The following is a 17,326-nucleotide window of genomic DNA, read 5'->3' as shown; positions in this document are numbered from 1 at the left end:
CTTCCTCTCACTGTGCGCTCCTGCAACCGCGTGACGTCACGCGGTCAGACAGATGCGGAGGTCGGAGAGTTCATTCATTCGTCAGGTTCAAGAAGTCATTTTAACTCCATTTACACAATGTATGGCCACACACCGGCAATAAGGATCATATGTATGCTCCTTAATTCTCCAAACTGAGAAATGCACGTGGCTGCATGTGCACACAGTTTAATTTGACCACATGAGAGCAAAAAGTCAAATAAAACCTCCTAATATTGATATGTAACCCAATCACACCAGGGCCTTTATAACCTGCTTTGAGTGCCTATTGTCTTTATTCTGCATGCATTAGTTGCTTATTAATCTTATTAATTTGGGTGGTTTTAGTCATTTTTGCACAATGTGCACCATAAAAGCATAATATTACCTGAAATAATAAAGGTGTTAAAACTAGATATTAACTCATGGCCCCCATGCTAGATAATTATGCAGGTGTCACCTGAAAGCCTCTGTAATTTCAATTCAAACTGTGTTTTGGTGGTGCACACAGTGTTACAGCACAAATTCATCAAATTACCACAACCTAATTGCCACTATTGCTGCAGCTAACAGTAAATTTCATTATTTATTTATCGATCAATACAATAATAAATATCCATCATAATCTCCCAGAGTCTGAGATTAAGTCTTCTTTTGTCTCACCAACAGTCCAAAACTCAGATATATTCTGTTTACTGTGATATAAAGCAGAGGTTGGTAATTCAGCCTCGTCTTGAACCCCTTTGAAGGATCCCTGGGGCCCGCTGCCATTGCTCATTCCTGAGCAGACTGTATGGAGCAGAAGTCAATACGGTCATAACAAGGTGGGAAAAAAATTTATCAATACCTGGAGCAGGTCCCATTCATCACTTCATGTCCAGGACTCAGCCGAGGCCACAACAACCAGTGTGGATACAGTCACTCAGAGGGGCTGACACATCGACACCCAGACCGACAACAATCTCAAAGCACATTAAGCACTGAGAGGTTTTTAATTTAAGCTAGTGTGTGTAAACAAAGTAATCATGCAGTTTGGATTGCCCTACCTGCAAAAAAAAGTGTTCAATATTTTATATCTTTTGCTGTTTAACATTTCAGACAAGGAGAAATTGAGGAGGAGAAATTCGGTGAACCGAAAGTGAACCATCTATTTCACCAAAAAGTGACAGCAGGCTAATGATTTTTCCTCATGACACCTTAGGCACTGAACTCAAGTGAAGCGTCCACATCCACAGAAGCGACTGAAAATCCCATTTTGAGCCACAAATGAGACCTGTTTGATAACAATGTGCTTCGTAAGGACTGAATGATATGAAATAATCTGGTGAATTACAGCTTGTGTGTGAGGTTGATTTTATAAAGAAGGACACGCAAATACTTTAGGATGGTGGTTTGAAAGCCTCTTTGTCTGGGTTATGACTTGAGTGTGGACACGAGTTGTAATTACATTGAACAAAATTACATTGAATAAAACTCAAAAACATCATGTTTTAAACTAAAAAGTGACAGTATTGAAAGTATTTCACAATAAAGAAAGAAATGAGAGAAAATATATCTTATCAGGTCCCTCAGATTTGTCTCTCCAAGGTTACTTTAGACTTTCCTGTTATTTCACAGGGTTATCTCTTGTCCAAGAGAGACCTAGACAAGAGGGCAGCATTGTTACAACAGTGGAAACACTATGCAATAGATTAGGCACAATTTCTAAAACAATTAAGCAATAACATTTAGTAGCAATCGCATTGGCCAAGAGAACTATTTTCCCACTTAACAGTGATTTGTGCATGTATCACTATGTATGTGCATGTATCAGACTGCAGAAACTTCTTCATTTGGAGAACAGCAGTGGTCCTGGTATGGTACCCTGGGGCACACCTTTTAATACAAGGAGGAAGGAGGATGACCAAGCAAACTGGACAAATTGTGTTCTAGCTGACAAATAATTTGAAAACCAACTCACAGCTTTATACAGCTTTTATTTCTCCAGATTTGAACTGGGAGCCTTCCATACAAAACAGGCCTGAACAGTAGATTTATTCACAGCCTGCACCTCTTGTGCATTCAGATTAAAATGGGAGAGTAACTGCAGCAATTCAACAGGATGTGTATCTCATGGACGATTCATGGTTTCAAGTATGCAGCTCACAAAAGCTCCCGCGAGAGACAGGACCTCAGACACCAGCGGTTTTGAGTATACGCAAATATTGGCAAGGAGGGAGCAAAATTTTCAATTAGTTCTGAGTGTGATTAATAATTTAATGGAGTCGTCTTTCCCTTTTTTTTATTCCAATGAAGTGCCCTGATCTGGGAGTGAAACTATAGTTGTGCAGTCATCTGACTCTTATAATTGCATCTCATCTAATACAATGGATTCTATAATAAGAAAAGTATTTGGTCAGTGCAGTTATTGTGTTTGACATGAGACATATACTTAAATCCACCAGAATAAAGACATTACTAAGCAGCTCACTGGACTGATTTTACAAGTCTAAAAGACACACTGCAGTTCTGAATTGAAAGGTAGATGGCGCCATTGTAGAGGTTCAAATTCTCCTAAAGTCCATCTGAGGACATAAACTGACAACTTTGCAGGATTATCTGCTCAACACTGGAAGAGAAAAAACAAAAAAACAGAATGCTTAAGATGTGGTGGTATTTATTAAGTGTAAACATTCATAACTGTTTGAGTAAAATCAGAAATACTATACTTTGAGTACAGTTTTAACATTCATGATACAGTAATAAAACGAATGGAGCAAAGAAAAAATGACAGCTTGGAACTGCTACAAAAGTTATTTTTTCCATTGAAGAATCCCAACCTCGTGACCCTGAATTTAAGGCATAACCTCAATTTATACCCACTAACCAACCCATTAACTCCTCACACACATCAGCTTAGACACTTACAGTACATGTAATAGTACATTACAGTGTATAAAAAACATAAGTAAAAAAGGATTCCACAAATATTTGATAATATAGAATATAAACAGCTTATTTTTTGTATTATTTATCACATAGAAACTTTTTTTATACCTCTAGGCTGCTAGTGTGGCCATGTTGACAAGATTCGACTCAGTTATTGTCGGCAGTGAGATCTGCCTTTGTGTACATTTGTTTACATTTTATAACATTTTATAAATTTCATTTAGTCAAATGTCGTCATGTCAGCTTATGTAGGAGGGACACAGTGCAGTATTAAACTAGTTACAAGATGGAATACAACTGTTCCTCTTGGAGCTTTATTTTCTGATCTGAGATGATAACTAACTGGTATTGTGTGTTGCACAGTGTCCTGACTTTGTGGTTTTGTCCCTCTCAGCAGACTGAAGAGCTCAGCTGTAGCGGCTGCTGCGACTGTGACTTCTGCGCCTGGAAGAGCTGCGACTGGAGGAGCGGTACGACCTGCAAGAGATAGAGATTAGGAACATTTGACTTTTGAGGCACTTTTACTGTGTATAAAAGGCTTTGGAGTGATTTGTTCTGTCTTGGTATTAAAATGCAATCCAACATTGAGCGGCAGGAAGGACAATACTGGGGGTTAAAAGGCTGTGGTGAGACCTTCCACACTGTCACTGTCTGTCAGGGTTCACCAGGGAGCAGAGCGTCTTACCGGGATCGGCGGTCTGAGCTCCTGTAGCTGTCACTTCGTCTGCGCCCTCGTCTCCTGCTCTCGCTCCGACTCCGACTGGAATAGCTGTCGTAGGAGTCCGACCTGCATTGACATCCAGCCGGATAACAGAGATGTTATTTTAAGAATATCTCCTATATAATGTTTGTTATACAAGGAAAAGCAAAGTCCAGGCATTATGTCAAAGACCCATCTCTGATTTTATTACAAATACAATGCACAGTTATCTAAATGTTGCCCTTTTTATCAGGTCTGTATGATTAATAAAAAAAAAAGACTGATTGGTTATTCCTATTAATAACTTAAGATAAGATTGATCTCTTCTATGGCTGCAACTAACGATTATTTAAATTATTGATCAATCTGCTGATTATTTTCTGGATATATAATCTCAGAAAATGGTGAACAATGTCAAAAACACATTTCTTCAGTCCAGGGTGATGTCTTTTAGTGGCTTATTTTATCTGACAAACCTGGAAAAAATTCATTTGATGATCAGATAAAAATCTGCTTGATGTGAATTAATTGTTTCCATGTGATCATATAAACTATATTGCTCCCTATATTACAGCTTATGAAAACTGACAGGTGTATAAATATCCCTCCAAACCCTAAATGAATACAGCAGCAAGCCACACCTGATTCCTAATTTAATTGTGATTAGATTAAATTACATCGTGGTGTTTCAATCTGAAAATAGCGTATGCATAACTGTGTTTGTATCTGAGTTTAAGGATACTCAGTGACCCCTCACATGAACAATTAAACATTTTTATCTCTGGAACGGACCTGGATCTCCGCCGGCGATGAGAAGAGCGACTTCTGGAATGACTTCTACTGTATGTCCGACTGACAGGAGGAAAAACACAAGACTGTGAGACACACAACATGACAGAGAGGCTTTGGACTCTTCTGAGGAGTCTACATGGCTGAAAACTAAAATGAAGAGTGTGATACTGAAACCTCACAGGCTCCAAGGTGCTTTTAGCTCAAAACACTTCCCCTTCGGGATCCATTAGGCGCCACAATAGATTATTAAATCAGTGTTTCGGGGAGTACCTGTGACTGTAACTTCGATACGTGCTGCTGCGAGAGCGTGACCGTCCTCTTCCGTGTCTCCTTCGACTCCTGCTGCGGCTCCTAAAAGAATTACGCCGGTGTTATAAATCACGTTTTGCCCGAGCTAGAACAAATGCTTCACATCCATCAAGTTTATCACTTCACAACAGTCTTGATCTACGTCAAAAGAAGCCCCTCCAGCATTTAGAAAGATTTACCGAGGGCGCCCTCATGTGCTTCAGTTAATCAAAGTGCTTTGTGTCTTACCTGGAGGAGTAGCTGGAGCTGCGGGAGCGACTCCTGGACCTGCTGTAGGAGTGGGACCAGCCTCTGGAGTGGGACCGGTGACTGGAAACGGACCGAGACTTCCTGGAGGCGGACCTGGACTTCTTCGGGGACCGCGTGTGTGACGTTCCTTTCTTCTTTCCCACAGAGGGGGACCTTTCCTCGCTGGAGCTCTCCTGGTTCCTTGGCCTCTGGTTGAGCCGTGCGGTCTTCCGAACCTCATCGAACAGGGACCCAGGTCGGACCCGGCTTTTGCTTTTTATCTCCATTCTCACCCCCTGCGTGTTGGGGATCTGGTTCTCTTGAAGTTGTTTGTTTTTTATTGTGATGGGTGGCACATTCGTGTTCTGTAGAGCTAACATTCCCTTCAAAGGCTTCCATTTGAAATTAACTACAGTGCCAGTGTGTTTGCCGGTAGTTTCTTCATCTTGCGGTTCTCCAGCTGTTGTTGTGGGGGTAACAGAAGGCTGTTCTTTGCTCTGAGGTAAATCTTTACATGCCATATCAGAGGATTTTGAGGTAGATTTTAGGATTAATTCATTCACTGCAGGTTCTACAATTTCAGCATCATGCTCTGGGGTGCAAATGTCCATGTCATCGAATGACTCCTTCTCTGTGAAACTGGGCAAATCAGCACCATTCCTGCTGGATGACTGAGGATGTGGTTCGGTGCGTTTTGGATTTTGGCTAATACATTCTTTTGCTCTCTGTCCCCCCCTGTCTTCTTCTCTAGTAAGACTCTTGTTTAAAGAGGTTAATCTTTGGTCTTTTTCATTCATACTGTCCAAACCAGCTCTTTCTTTGACAACTCTACCAGGACTATGTTTCTCTCGCTTTAATTCATCCTCTTCTTCTTCCTCTCCAAACTCTAAAGGTGGCTGCCAGTGAAAAGTCTCTTTGAGCTTCTGATGTTTCCTCTTAGACCTCTTTCCTTTGTCTTTACTCCGGGATGGATGGGAGCCGCTTTTGTTCTCGCTTCTTCTCTTGCGTTTGTGCTTGCGCTTGGCCTTCTTCTTGCTCTTGTGCCTCCCTGGCTCTGTGGCCTTCTCAGGAGTTTCCTCTGAGTGACCAGAAGTCACATTCTTGTGTGCCAGTGCGCTCACTGCCTCAGACACCTTTTTAGAAGTCTCATTTTCTGATTCTGAACTTGCCTCCCCTTCCTCTTTTTCAGATAGGGCCAATGTCCTGGCTGTTATATTTTCAGAATCGCTTTCTGAATTCCACCCAGTGAGAGCAGACAACTTCTTGTCAAGACATTCGCTGGACTGAACTGTTTGTTTCTGCTTTATTGACAGGCTGGCACTGTTGCTTTGGCTCACTTTGTCGCTGTCACTGTCCCATTCAAACCTGCTCTCCACCAGCATTGAACTGTAATGTTTCATCTCTTGATCTTTCTCTTTTATTTTCTCCAAAGAGCCACTTCTCTTCGAGACACTGATATCAGGGCTATACTCACAGCCTGTCCTGTTCTCCGATGCTGACTGACCATCTTGAGTACTGGTGAGTGAAATGTACTTATCCACATCTTTTATCCTCCTCAGAGAGCTGTAATATTCTTTCCATTCCTTGTCTAGTGAATTCTTCTTGTTGCTACTTGCCTTCTGGGAGTTTTCAGAGTCTGATCTGCTGTAAGAGGATGACTTGCTGTTATACTGATGAGGGGATCTGGATCTGGACCTAGATCTGGACCGGGACCTGGACCTGGACCGGGACCTGGACCTAGACCTACTGTAACTTCTACTCCTTGAGCGACTGTATGAACGGCTGTAGGACTTGCTTCTGGAGGACCTGCTGCATGAGCGCCCTGCAGGTTTGTGTGCTTTGTTGCGTTCAGAATCACCCGGGAGACACTTTGGTGTCACTGAAGTCTGTGCTTTTTCTGTAACATTATCCACTGCTTGTGCAGTGGAGGAATTGTTACTGGAAGCTACCTTAGCTTTAATTTCCTGAATATGGATGTAGGAGGGCTTCCAGGGCTTCTGGCCAGGTTTCCAACGTGACGGTGGAGGACTGTCGCTCAGCGGGATCACAGGGACACTTTCAGGAGCCGGGACATTAGGGAGTCTTGGGACAGGCGTGGCTTTGCTTTCTGGAAGCTTCTCTGGCACATGCATTACGGCATCTGTGCTGGGCTTGCTGGATTTCCTCTTTCTTGGGGATCTGGATGAACTCCTCCTTCTGGATGGAGTTCTAGATCTGTACCTGGATCTTGATCTTGACCTGGATCGAGAATAGGACCGAGATCTGGATCTAGAGAAAGACAGACTTCTAGACCTAGAAAGGCTTCTAGATCTTGAATAAGACCTGGACCTGGACTGACTGGATGTGTAGGATCTAGAGTAGGAGCGTGAGTCTCTAAAAGATGGTGAAGACCGCCGCCTCCTCCGAGTTGATGAGTGATGCTGATTTGAAGAGGAACGAGATGGAGAACGGGATCTTCTGGACCTTCTTTCTGAAGACACTGACTTTTCACCCTCTGACTGCTCTTGGGGTTTGTTCTTGGAGCTCTTCTTCTTGCCATGTTTACGTTTTTTGGCCTTCTTCTTGTGCTTGGCTTTCTTCTTCTCTTTCTTCTGTTGGCGGTGCTGACTGGACCTCTCAGAGCTGCAGTCTGAGGAGTGCTCTGCAGACCGGGACCACGCAGAGTCACTTCTGTCGTCCCATCTGCTTGAGGAATGGTCATTCAATCTGTTAAGTCAAGAGACGTGTGAAGCAAGAAAAAAAAGAACAAATCTGCTATTCTACGTTACAAAAATAAATATGAAGTCGTACTTGTCTCCTTTGCTCCATCTCTCAATGCTTGGTGGTTGATAAACTTTGGTTCTCTTCATCTCTTCTTTCCAATGTGGCGGAGTTTCACTACTACCGCGCTCTTCCACAGATGCAGAGCGCGATTTAGACCTTGTGGGGGTATGGTATCTCTGAAAAGTTAAAATAAATCAATACCTCAAATTATATGAATAAGAAAATGTCAAAACTCTTAATGGGAGCTTGCTGTGGTATCATGAATTAGGTCAATTATTTACAGCAAAGGTCTGTTTGGCTTATGATCGCTTTAAAGAGGCAGTGTCTACTTGTGGCCCATTGACACCAGTATTGTTGGTCTACTGTTGCTACCAATTCCGCCAATGTTTGAAAAATTATCAGAGTTCTTAAAAAGTAAAATTATCCGGTAATCTACAAGAAAAAGAAAAAAAGAAAAAAAAGCATACTCTTAGGCTAGACATTTTTTTTCTGCTTTCCTCTCTTGTGAAAGAGAAATTACATTGTCCTCTTGTAAATCTTGGCTCTTGGAATTAGTCAATCAAATAAAATTACAAACAAAGTACTACAAAACAATTGGTACATAAGCACCAAATCTCAACAGGTGAATTTCTGAGGTGAGCATACCATTGTTCCTCTGCCTTTGATCTTTCGGCCTGACTTGGAGACTGCTGGTTTCTGGTCAGCTGAAAGAGACGTTTCTTCCTTCTCAACTCTGAAAAGATCAAATCAAAAACACCTGCTGTAATAACTTGTATACTGTTTGATGTGTAAGCTAAAATGTATTCCATAAAACACTATAGAAATGAAGGTCAACTTAAAACTGACATCTCAGTTTTGTCCTCTTGAGATGGCATGTCCCGTCGCAGCAGGAAGCGGTTCTCCGGCACTGGTGGGATTTCCTCTGGTCGGACTACAGGCTTCTCTCTCTTCCCGCTCTGCTCCTTCTCTCCCTCCACTTCATTCTCTCTCTCCACCATCTGGCTTTCCACAGGACTGTGAGAGCTTCAGTGGCACAACACGATGCAAAACAATATTTTGTTATGCAAAGAACCAACCTGTCTCTTCAAGCTGACAGTGGATCATGTCTGTTGTGTTTATTCTTGGATAAATTGATCAGACTGGAACAAAGATATAACAATACCTTTGGTAGGGGGGCAGAACATCAATGTTCTTCACTTTCTTTGAGTCTCTCCTTTTCTTTTTTGACCGTTTACTCTTTGCATGTCTCTTGTTCTTGCGATGTTTGTGCTTTTCATCTGATTCACTTTCAGATTCCACTGAGGAGGACGACTCATGGGAATTGAGGGATGACTCTGCAGAGTGGGAAGATCTTTTCCTCTTGCCTTCAAGGACTGAAGTAAGAAACATACACCATGTATGTAATTTCATTAAAAGAATATGCATATTTTTAAGAATACTGCAATGATAAGAAGGGAAGTTCAAATGCCAGGAATCACTTTCAGTGTGGTGCAACGGCACAAAGGCCTCATTTGATTCCTCTCTGTGTGTTGGAGGCAATGAAAGCAGACCTGGCAGAGGCAGGTGGGCCAAAGCCAACTGAACTCTACAGAGATCACCTCGCTGATCCTCATTAAACAGGAGATCAGGTTACACGCCCCGAACAAATGCCAGAGGGGGAGAACGCTGGCATCAAAATGCCAACCTCTTACAGAATGAGCACAAAATATGACCCAGTTACAAACACAGGCAACACACATTATTCCCAACAGGGTACAAAAACAGAAGAGAGAATACAAACGGTGTACGCTTATGTATAGATGACTGCAGAACAATGGATATTTAAGTTTTTTACGAAGAACTACTTGAGAAGCATTATATCAATATAAACACTGGAGAGGTTTTCATACAGCAGTAATTTGAAGGACACATCTGGTGATATTCTGCATTTTCCTTGTCAAAATATCCCATGAAAAGACCAAAAACAATAACGGTTTAAATCAGTGGCCGAAAGCAGTCCCCAACAAATGCACTGTGTAGTCCCCTTTGAGTGACATTCGCTAAAAACTACAGTGTCCAAAAACAATATCTCTAAACCTGAGGTGAAAATAGATCAGTTTCTGAACTTGCCATCATTAGCAGACTTGGTGATAAGTTGTCCACAGTCCATCACTCTCACATCAGCGTAAGGTCTGCTGGCTGAATCAGTCTTCAGCCCCTCGATCTTCTTCACCACTTCAAAGCCGGAGATGACAACACCAAAGACGACGTGGACTCTGCACAGAGGCAGACAAGATTGATGCCCATTAGAAATTTAAAGCAACTTGACTTTTATATGATTTCAGTATCTTCAAAGGCCCTGAAAACTTATCCTATATGAACACACCATTTCTGCCAAAGTTAGTACAATTTTGGCTGTTTCTCTTTTTAACTTTCATTTTTTTCTTATGCAGTCATGCATATTGAATGTCAAAGAAAAAGAAAATTTTTAGGGGCTTTAATAATTCTGACAAAAGAATTCAGCAAAAAAGCTGGAAGCTTTACCCATCGAGATGAGGCGCCATCTTGGTTGTGCTGTTTGTGGAAAATCCAGCAAAGACGCAGGGGAAGGTCAACCAATGACAGTGGTGGGGTCATGAGAAAAGAAGAAAAAGAAGGAAAAGAATGAGGATAAACAAGCAACTTCATCAAAGTGCGGGTGCTACAGTACCACGGGAAAAATCTCAAAAAAAAAAAGTACAGAATTTGTGAGATTTGATTGCTAATCAATTTAGAATGCAATTGTAATTTGGACTGTTGAATTATAAACAGCCATGACAGGCAGTGAAAACACTCAACAGAGTGTGGGTAATTAAATGACCATATTTGGATCATACAAAATAAACACTGTACTCTGCAGAATACTTGCACATTCAAACTACTGAATGATAAATACAGTCAGGAGAGAGAGAAACACAGCCTTGGAGACACATTACCTTGGAAGAGCAGGATGCTAGAGTTTCTGTAAATTTTACACAAAAAACGGCAAGAGAAAGAATGTAACACATTTGTAGGTAAAAAAGAATGAATCCATGTTTCTCTGAAATCTAACTGTACACAGAGAGGGGACTGTTGACGTTCACACTCAATGACAAATTCTACTCTACAGTTTCAAAACAGAGAAAAGGGACAGAAAGCAAAAAACATTCAAAAGAAGCAAATAAATAATGCAAGTGAGCTGTCAGTTAAATGGCATCGTTATTAAAAAGGTGCAGAGTGATTTGATTTACTCTAGATAACTCACATGAAAAACTGTGAACCGTTGGTGTCCTTCCCACGATTGGCCATCGACAGCAGGAAGTCTCTGTCGTGTTTGAGAGTGAAGTTCTCATCTGTTGGGAGCAGAGCAACAGGGATCGGAGTCTCAGACAGCGTTCTCTGACACAAATTAACGGAAATATTAAGGGAAGAACAGGACAAAAAGGAGAACTGTTTTAATCCATCAAACCTAATCACCACTGCCTCACCAGCCAGTCCTCCCATAAAAGCATTTGTAAAAGTTTTTGTTTATTACTTCTTGTCTTTCTCTGGAGTATCAAACTTTCTGATTTAGACTAATTACTACAACATCATTAACATCATTCTGACAAAGCTACAAAGAATACCATATTGGTTTCAAGCGATAACTCGTTTTAATGAGCAATTAATGACAATGAAGTAAATCAGACTTAAAAAAAGACAACTTGCAACTCGCTATGATGAATCACTTATCAAATGCAAGTTTCAAGTCTCCTAATAAATCAAAGCAAACCAAAGCCATTGAATGCTTTGGCAAATTGGTCCACAGAGATGAAGAGCATACACAATTGAATTGACTAAAGTATGGAATTATCCTTACAATAGAAGACAGAAAACATACTAGATCATATCAGTTAATTGGCTCCATATAGAATAAAATAAATCTCTGTTAAGCTCAGAAATCCTAAATATCATCCAGGTACTTGCATTCATGAAAGTTATTCTCATTTTGAACACACTACAGCTAAACCTCCCAAATCTTTATTTTATCTGCATATACTTTATACATGCTGCGATATATCTCATGTCCACTGTGGTGCTGCATGAGTCTTCCTATTGAGCAGAGCGACCTGCAGCCTGCATCTGACTACATGTGATGGCAGTCATGTGGCTATAAATACCACGTGTAACATAAAAAGTAATCTGAGCAGCCTGAGGCTTCGGGGGGTCTAACAGGGTAGCTGTTTGAATAAAAACTGCCGTAACATCCCTTTGGTACAAATTTGCACCTGCGGTTTTGCAAACATTTGCACTGTTTTTACTGACAGAGGAAGGTGGTGGGGACAATGTTGACATGGTGTTACTGAGCTGTGTACATCTCTTACCTTCTCATTTTGCAAAAGACCACTCTATAAATAAAAGAATATGTTGAAAATTTTAGGCAGGAAGATTGTAGCTTTCAGTAAAGAGAATGCCTACTCTCCATGCTGATTTGATAAAGCCCACTACTGATACTAAATAGAAGACAGCACTATACAATGGAAAAGTGAAGGTCAATGGAGTCATACATAGGAAAACTCACAAAAAAAACATTATTACCACAATAGGCACATGCAACACAATGCTCATGCAGAACTAGCTAAATCATAGGCTCATGGGTATAATCAACAATGTAGACTGCTAATTAGATAATATGATATCCCCATTACCTTCAAAGTAGCCACCATATATGGACTCTCCTCCTCTTCCATTTCCTGCAGATATTAACATAATAAATTAATTTAGCACCATCTCATCAGCATGTTTGTAGGGCAAAAAGGGACTTTTGAAGTGGCTGCCAGATCAATTTTGAGTGTCCATCATTTTTTATCATCTGTACCTATGAGAGCATTTCACTCTTCTCTAAAGAAAAAAAAAAATCAAATCAGATGCAGCATCTTCTTCACACCAGCAGTGTTTTCTTCTGTTGCTTTCCATTGGGCTTTACATAAAAACTGAAACACTAGTTTCAAAAAGGTGGAACAGCGTGAACACAGGCTGACTTTCTTAACTCGGTCACACTGATTAAACGGGCACTTTCGATGTAAACAAGGCCATACTTCAGACATGATTACCTTCAGTGAAGTCGCCTCCCTGGATCATAAAGTTCTTTACAACTCTGTGAAATGTGGAGCCTTTGTAGCACAGCTTTTTCCCTGTGATTTTGCCGATTCCCTTTCCACCTGCAATAAAATGTGTGTTAACTGAGCTCTCATCAAACACAACTCATTCAACAGAGCAGCTTCTGTATGAAGTGCTTGTGTGTATACCAGATGCCTTGCAATGTTAAGAAATGTTAGTCCTGAACGTTGCCACATGGGGTTTATTCTAAACAAGGGAGTGAAACCACACTTGGGGAAGGGGGTTTCGATAAACTCAATGCCTTTGTGTCCAGGCATCCAGTTGTCAATACTCCTACACAGGACTGCAGAATTCATTAAATCTTCCACAGGGGTGATACAGGCAGGAGACAGAAAATTGGCCCACAAAGCTATTACCCCCTGGACTTCACTTCCCCTAGGGTGAAAAGAAGCATGAAGGCAGAGATTTCATTAGATGTGTTGATGTGTTTAAGGGTGTTTTCAGAGGACAGAGGGCTGGCTGTTTAAATGGGCAGCTTAGGTTGCTAATCTTCTAGTGGTTTGCTTCACTGGCTTCAGCATTGTTCCAAGGGTTTGGTTTCTAATGGTGTGAGCTGATCCCCTTCTAAAAGGACACATAAGACACTTTGAGAAAGCCACAGCATACTGCCCGGCTGAATCAGAATTAGTATCAGAACAGTGTATATTACTGCGTTACGTTGTGCCTCTGTGTCCAGGAAAAGGAAGAGACTAACCAGCCGTCTCCCATGTCTGCCTTTGCCAGCATCGCATTCCTGTCGGCTAGGTGGGGTGAAAAATGAGACGGAGGATCGATCTGCAGTCTGTTTGCAGATTTATTGCTATCTCCAGGCAGACCACTACGACTACAGTACACCGTGTTCTACTCAGTGGGATGCAATATGGAGGTAGATGGACCAGGACCCCCCACTATCCATCCAGTGAGTGACTCCATCTGTCACTGCACAATTAACACCCACGGAAAGTGAGCGCTCTTATTTTCAGTCCAAATTTCATATTCTTATTTATTTAGAATTCAGAAATCAGGATTTAGAACCAGAATTAGATTTATTGCCAAGTAAGTTTTCACATTACAAGATATTTGCCATGGTATATTGGTGCATAATCAAGACACATACATGAAAAATATAAAAAGATAAAATAGCAATATTTACAATACAGACTATGGTAAAATATATAATGACACAATGTACATTATATCTGTTTTTTAAAATGAAAGAGTTAGATAGGCAATAAGAGGTGCCTATACTTTCAATAGTCCAGTAAGAATTAAAAACAAAATCAAGACAAAACAATGCGCACCAACACACTGAGGCAGCCGTCCACACAGCCATCTTAGACTTATCTACTCATTATAATTATTTTAGGGTGGAGACAGGAAAGATTAGAATGAAAGATAAGTAATGTCACAAGGAACTGGCCCAATTTTAAACCCGGAAAATTATAGTTGTGAAGTCGTAAGAGTATGCACACTGGCCACTTGACCCACCAGCAAACCTCAGTAAGTCTCAGATTTTATTGGAGAAATCAATAATAACTGTTTTCAAATTTGAGTACTTTAGTTCACCGGTTGTAGTCCTGAGACAGCAAACAGACCAGTTTCATGTTATGCTCTCAAACAGGTTTCAATATAATAAATGTAGAAAAAAGCATGTTATGAAGTGAAGCATTACTCACCTGTACACAATGAGAGAAAGTTTTTGCTTGTCTTGGGACAAACATCTGAAAAAAGTTGAAAGACAATGCGCCCAACTATAAAACACAGAGAAAAAGAGAAAAATGTTAGCTCCCTCCACTCTGTAACTATATAACATTAGACTTGTATAAGGATGATATGAGGTATCATCAATATGACATTTTAACTGGTTTCCAACATTTAGGTGTATCCTATGGACATACTATAGACGTTATAGAAACTTTTAGCACGAGGCAAATCTGAAATGATTCTTACGCACATGGTGGGGGATTGTTTTGTCCCTCCCAGAGTAAAATTTCGTGCATTTAGCCTTGAGCCAGTAGACTGCTCTGTGTCTTCTTGACATTCACATCAATTGCACATGTTTCCTTCTTGAAAACCACTTAATTCTAACAGCTTCTCAGGGATAAACTTTAATACAATCATTCCAGTATAGACATGGTTATTAGATTGAAACCAGTCTAACGAGCCAATGTTCCAGTTTTGTACAACCTAATGAATATCAATAAAAGCTCCAAGGTTAAAAAGGCAAACTACATACATACAATTTAAACATCTTTATTGATAACATCAGTTCAAAGTATTCTGCTATGAAAGTGAGTGTGGCTGTTTACAGGTCTAACGAATTCTCATACCTATAAACTGATTTAAAATTCTCTTACCTGGCTCCCGGTTGAGCTCCACATCAAAGTAACACTGAGGGCGGTCTTTCACCCCCATTGTGATCAAAGTCCAGGTGACCTAAAATGTAGAAAGAATGCAAAAAAGCTAAGCAGGAAAAATAATAAGGCTGCCTTCCATCAGAGAAGCAGCAATGCCCTCTTTTTATCAGGTTCACTTTCTATCTGTCAGTGTACACTGATAAAGTACAGCATAAATTAGAAGAGTGTGTTGGAAAACAATGTGGAGAGACTAAAAGACAGCGACGGAGGATAGAAACAGAGGGGGGAGGAGAGAGAACGATGGGAGGGGAGTGAGAGAGAGGTGTAAGGGGAAATGTACTTGCTATGCAAAACCAAACGGAGCACAACACAGCTTCCTTGCTGTTCATTTTTAACTCTGTCTCCACCGTCCACTTGGATATCACTGACAGCTTACAGACGGTGAAATGTCACAAACTGCTGCTACTACTGAGCCTAGTCAACAACATAGCGACGGGGGGAATGGACATGAATTTATCTTCTAGGAGTGTCAGTGGCCTTTTGGTTTTACCTCGTTTGATTTTGAGAATGTCAACAAACACCAATTGCAGCACCATGCCTCACAATGTTAACAAATCATTAATAAATCATGGCAGCATGTTTGCAAAACCCTGCCTTAGCTTGTTCAATGTCAGTGTTTCTCTACTGTTGCACAAAAAAGAACAATAAACTGTTAATTAAAACTACAATCCAATATTTTGTTTCTCTGCACTTTGCATGCACAGAGTAACAAGACTGCTTTGCAAGACATTATTTTTCTTGCAAAGAAAGCACAAGGCTGCAAGAAAAGCAGAATGTCTAATAATCTGTCAGTAATGTCTAGATTTATGAAGAGTTAATGTCAGAATTTACATGATATAGGTGGCATACTGTTCAGAAAATGTTCAGCCACTGTGCTGACATCTAATGATTATTTCCTCATATGGTGTGTGCTGGGGGGGATAGTAGTCAAACACAGGGAATAGCATACTGGACCTAATTTCAGGGCACTGATCAGCTGCAGCCCACTGGGAAAGAGATGTGGCCTCCACTCGATGAAAACATTTATTGAGTACCAGCAATGGGATATTAAAGAGCAAGCTCAGAAGTACAGTCAGAAGGGTATATGGAAGACTTTCTCCAACTTAACGTATCTGTATCTAACTTCAAAGCAAAAAGCAACTGGACCAGTGCATCTGAATTACACTGCATTCATAAATCAATATTAAACCATGTTATCGCACTAGATTATAAAGTGGCCTATAAAACCCATCATTTCAGCTACCACTGCTCAGCTCAAAGACAGGAACACATTGCATTCATCACCAAACTCATGTTACAAATCTTTGGTGGTCTGGGATTGGTATACTCACATTGTAAAACTTCCCTTCTAAATATAGAAAGCAATAATCGACTTCAGCTTCAAGAGCAGTCTCGACTGCACAAAGCTGTTGTCATATAGCTGGTTGGATAAATTGGAGCCAAAATGACCTTCGTGTCCTACAAGTCCTGCAGATCCCAGCAGCTAATACGCCTGATCAATTATTTAAGAGCAATCAATATAAATGTAGCTAATGGACCACAGATATTGTCAATCCAAGCAGAGGACTACGGGTCACTACAACCAACATTTATTTGACTATTAGCTCACGACTATCCATATCCACATTTTGCATAACGTTAGGAAGAGCATACATTTTATTTTATTCGTAGCTTTGTCTGTTTCGACTGACACAGAACGACGAGAGAGTCACGTTTAGAGAAATAACATCAGAAACGATTCAATAGCTACATACGTTCGCTAACAACAGCTAGCCGCGTTAGCATAAACGATTGAGCTAACAGCTACCGTTAACTGGCTAAAGTTAGCTTACATTTCTGTCAGTCACTATTATAAATAACATTTAACTTAACGATACAATTCAGATTACACGATGTCGAAAGTGGCAAATGACACAACTAACCTCTGTGCAGTAGCTAGCCAGACAGTTTAGCTAGTCACTGACGGCCGATTGTTAGCATGTGCTAACTGCACTTTTATTAAAACGGCTGGTGCGCTGCAAGATACCCACGACTG

The 17,326-nt window shown here is 40.7% G+C and overlaps 1 protein-coding gene across 3 annotated transcripts; it reads right to left on the bottom strand.

The window, feature by feature from the left end:
* Positions 1-3,148: 3,148 nt before the first annotated feature.
* Positions 3,149-17,297, bottom strand: nktr (natural killer cell triggering receptor). 3 transcript variants are annotated; one of them, XM_070852612.1, is made up of 17 exons: positions 17,214-17,297; positions 15,232-15,310; positions 14,551-14,625; positions 12,829-12,936; positions 12,424-12,468; positions 11,001-11,088; positions 10,262-10,291; positions 9,848-9,993; positions 8,901-9,111; positions 8,585-8,761; positions 8,384-8,471; positions 7,766-7,914; positions 4,976-7,681; positions 4,709-4,789; positions 4,439-4,498; positions 3,632-3,733; positions 3,149-3,423 (listed from the first exon to the last, which is right to left on the bottom strand). In XM_070852612.1, exons 2-17 carry the CDS (start codon positions 15,287-15,289, stop codon positions 3,354-3,356), a joined length of 4,194 nt encoding a protein of 1,397 aa, XP_070708713.1. In that variant the 5' UTR covers positions 15,290-15,310; positions 17,214-17,297; the 3' UTR covers positions 3,149-3,353. The 3 variants fall into 3 exon arrangements, with proteins under 3 accessions (XP_070708713.1, XP_070708714.1, XP_070708715.1); XM_070852613.1 differs by lacking the exons at positions 12,424-12,468; positions 12,829-12,936; positions 14,551-14,625; positions 15,232-15,310; positions 17,214-17,297 and adding an exon at positions 10,693-10,718 and having other exon boundaries at positions 11,001-11,230; XM_070852614.1 differs by lacking the exons at positions 11,001-11,088; positions 12,424-12,468; positions 12,829-12,936; ... (1 more) ...; positions 15,232-15,310; positions 17,214-17,297 and adding an exon at positions 10,693-10,985.
* Between the last annotated feature and the right edge of the window lie 29 nt (positions 17,298-17,326).

The sequence above is a fragment of the Pempheris klunzingeri genome, chromosome 21 (assembly GCF_042242105.1).
Source record: "Pempheris klunzingeri isolate RE-2024b chromosome 21, fPemKlu1.hap1, whole genome shotgun sequence".
In the NCBI taxonomy this organism is placed as follows: Eukaryota; Metazoa; Chordata; class Actinopteri; order Acropomatiformes; family Pempheridae; genus Pempheris; species Pempheris klunzingeri.
Note: the sequence above shows the minus strand (reverse complement) of the source record. Positions and strands in the feature narration are given on the sequence as shown.

Coding starts and splice junctions, on each gene's coding strand:
- nktr (XM_070852612.1), bottom strand. CDS start 15,289: ATGGGGGTGAAAGACCGCCCTCAGTGTTACTTTGATGTGGAGCTCAAC. Junction 10,292..11,000: donor AACGGTTCACAGTTTTTCAT/GTGAGTTATCTA, acceptor TTCCACAAACAG/CACAACCAAGATGGCGCCTC. Junction 7,682..7,765: donor AGATGGAGCAAAGGAGACAA/GTACGACTTCAT, acceptor TTGACTTAACAG/ATTGAATGACCATTCCTCAA.